The 1,062-nt window shown below is 61.0% G+C and overlaps 1 protein-coding gene across 1 annotated transcript in view; it reads right to left on the reverse strand.

The window, feature by feature from the left end:
* Positions 1 to 1,062, reverse strand: part of LOC104281166 (zinc finger protein 335-like) — a gene marked incomplete at both ends in the record, with an annotated part of 3,138 nt that overhangs the window by 1,623 nt on the left and 453 nt on the right. Inside the window, 4 exon segments of the mRNA XM_009879073.1 lie at positions 19 to 277; positions 394 to 552; positions 634 to 768; positions 905 to 1,062. The exon segment at positions 905 to 1,062 is cut by the window's right edge and continues 166 nt beyond it. Of these exon segments, the coding sequence (XP_009877375.1) occupies positions 19 to 277; positions 394 to 552; positions 634 to 768; positions 905 to 1,062 (711 nt within the window).

The following is a 1,062-nucleotide window of genomic DNA, read 5'->3' on the forward strand; positions in this document are numbered from 1 at the left end:
TCAGCACACACCCCTCACCTGCGCCCCATGTACTTGCGGTATTTCTTGCCCAGGAAGCGGCGGGAGGGCCGTCCCCGCCTCCTGGGGAGGACGTCTGCCTCCTCGGGGCCCGTGTTGGAGGAAGGGTCCTTGTTCTCGGAGTCGGACTGGCTGACGCTGGGCTCCGCCAGGCTCTCGCCGGTCACGTTCTCCAGGCCAGAGGAACTGGCCGCTTCCGAGTTCTGCGGCTCGCGGCTCGGCGCGCTTTGAGATGTCACCAAGGGCTCCATCTCCCCTCCTGCAGAGAGGATGCGGCTTGGCTCCATCACGTGCCCTCCCCGCGGGCTCCTGGGATCTCACGCACCGCTCCCCACTCCAGCCCCGCAAGGGGCTGCTGCCTCCCCTGCTGCTCACCTTCGGCCATGTCCTGGGGCATGTCCTCCAGGCGAGGGAACTTGCGGGGTCTCCCCGGGCGTCGCCGTGGCCTCTCCTCGCTGGACGTGGGGACAGTGCGGCCATACTTGGGCTGTCGCCCACGAGGCTCGTCCTCAGCTGGGTTATAGTCACTGTCCTCTGGAGGTAAGGAGCCCAAAATTTCAGGGAGAGTCTGGGAAAAGACTAAGCTATGCAACATCTGCGGGGGACGAGTCCTACCTTCAGGGTCATCAATAGCACCAGCATCCATAATATCGTCATCATCTTCTTCTTCTGCGACCTCCTCCTCCGCAGCCTTTGGAGCAGATCCCCCCTTCCGTGGACGTCCTTTTTTCAAAGCTAGAGCTGAACCCACTGCCACAGAGAACAGAATGAAAACTCTTCAGCAGACTGTATGGCAGAGCAGGTCCTTCCAGTCAAACTCCTCCTCGTTTCCTCCTGCAGGTCCCCTCTGCGGTGAGAAAAGTCTCCCGCAGCCCTCAGCACACACCTGGCTGGAAGTGTCGCTCTTTCATGTGGTTAATCAGCGTTTTCTTGGAGACGCTCTTGTACTGGCACATCTTGCACTTGAACTGCTGCACCACCACCACCTCCATCATCTCCTCCAGGGTCTCCATGTCTGGCTGGTCCAGCTCCTCCCCGCCATCC

The sequence above is a fragment of the Apaloderma vittatum genome, unplaced genomic scaffold (assembly GCF_000703405.1).
Source record: "Apaloderma vittatum isolate BGI_N311 unplaced genomic scaffold, ASM70340v1 scaffold35350, whole genome shotgun sequence".
NCBI classification, from domain to species: Eukaryota; Metazoa; Chordata; class Aves; order Trogoniformes; family Trogonidae; genus Apaloderma; species Apaloderma vittatum.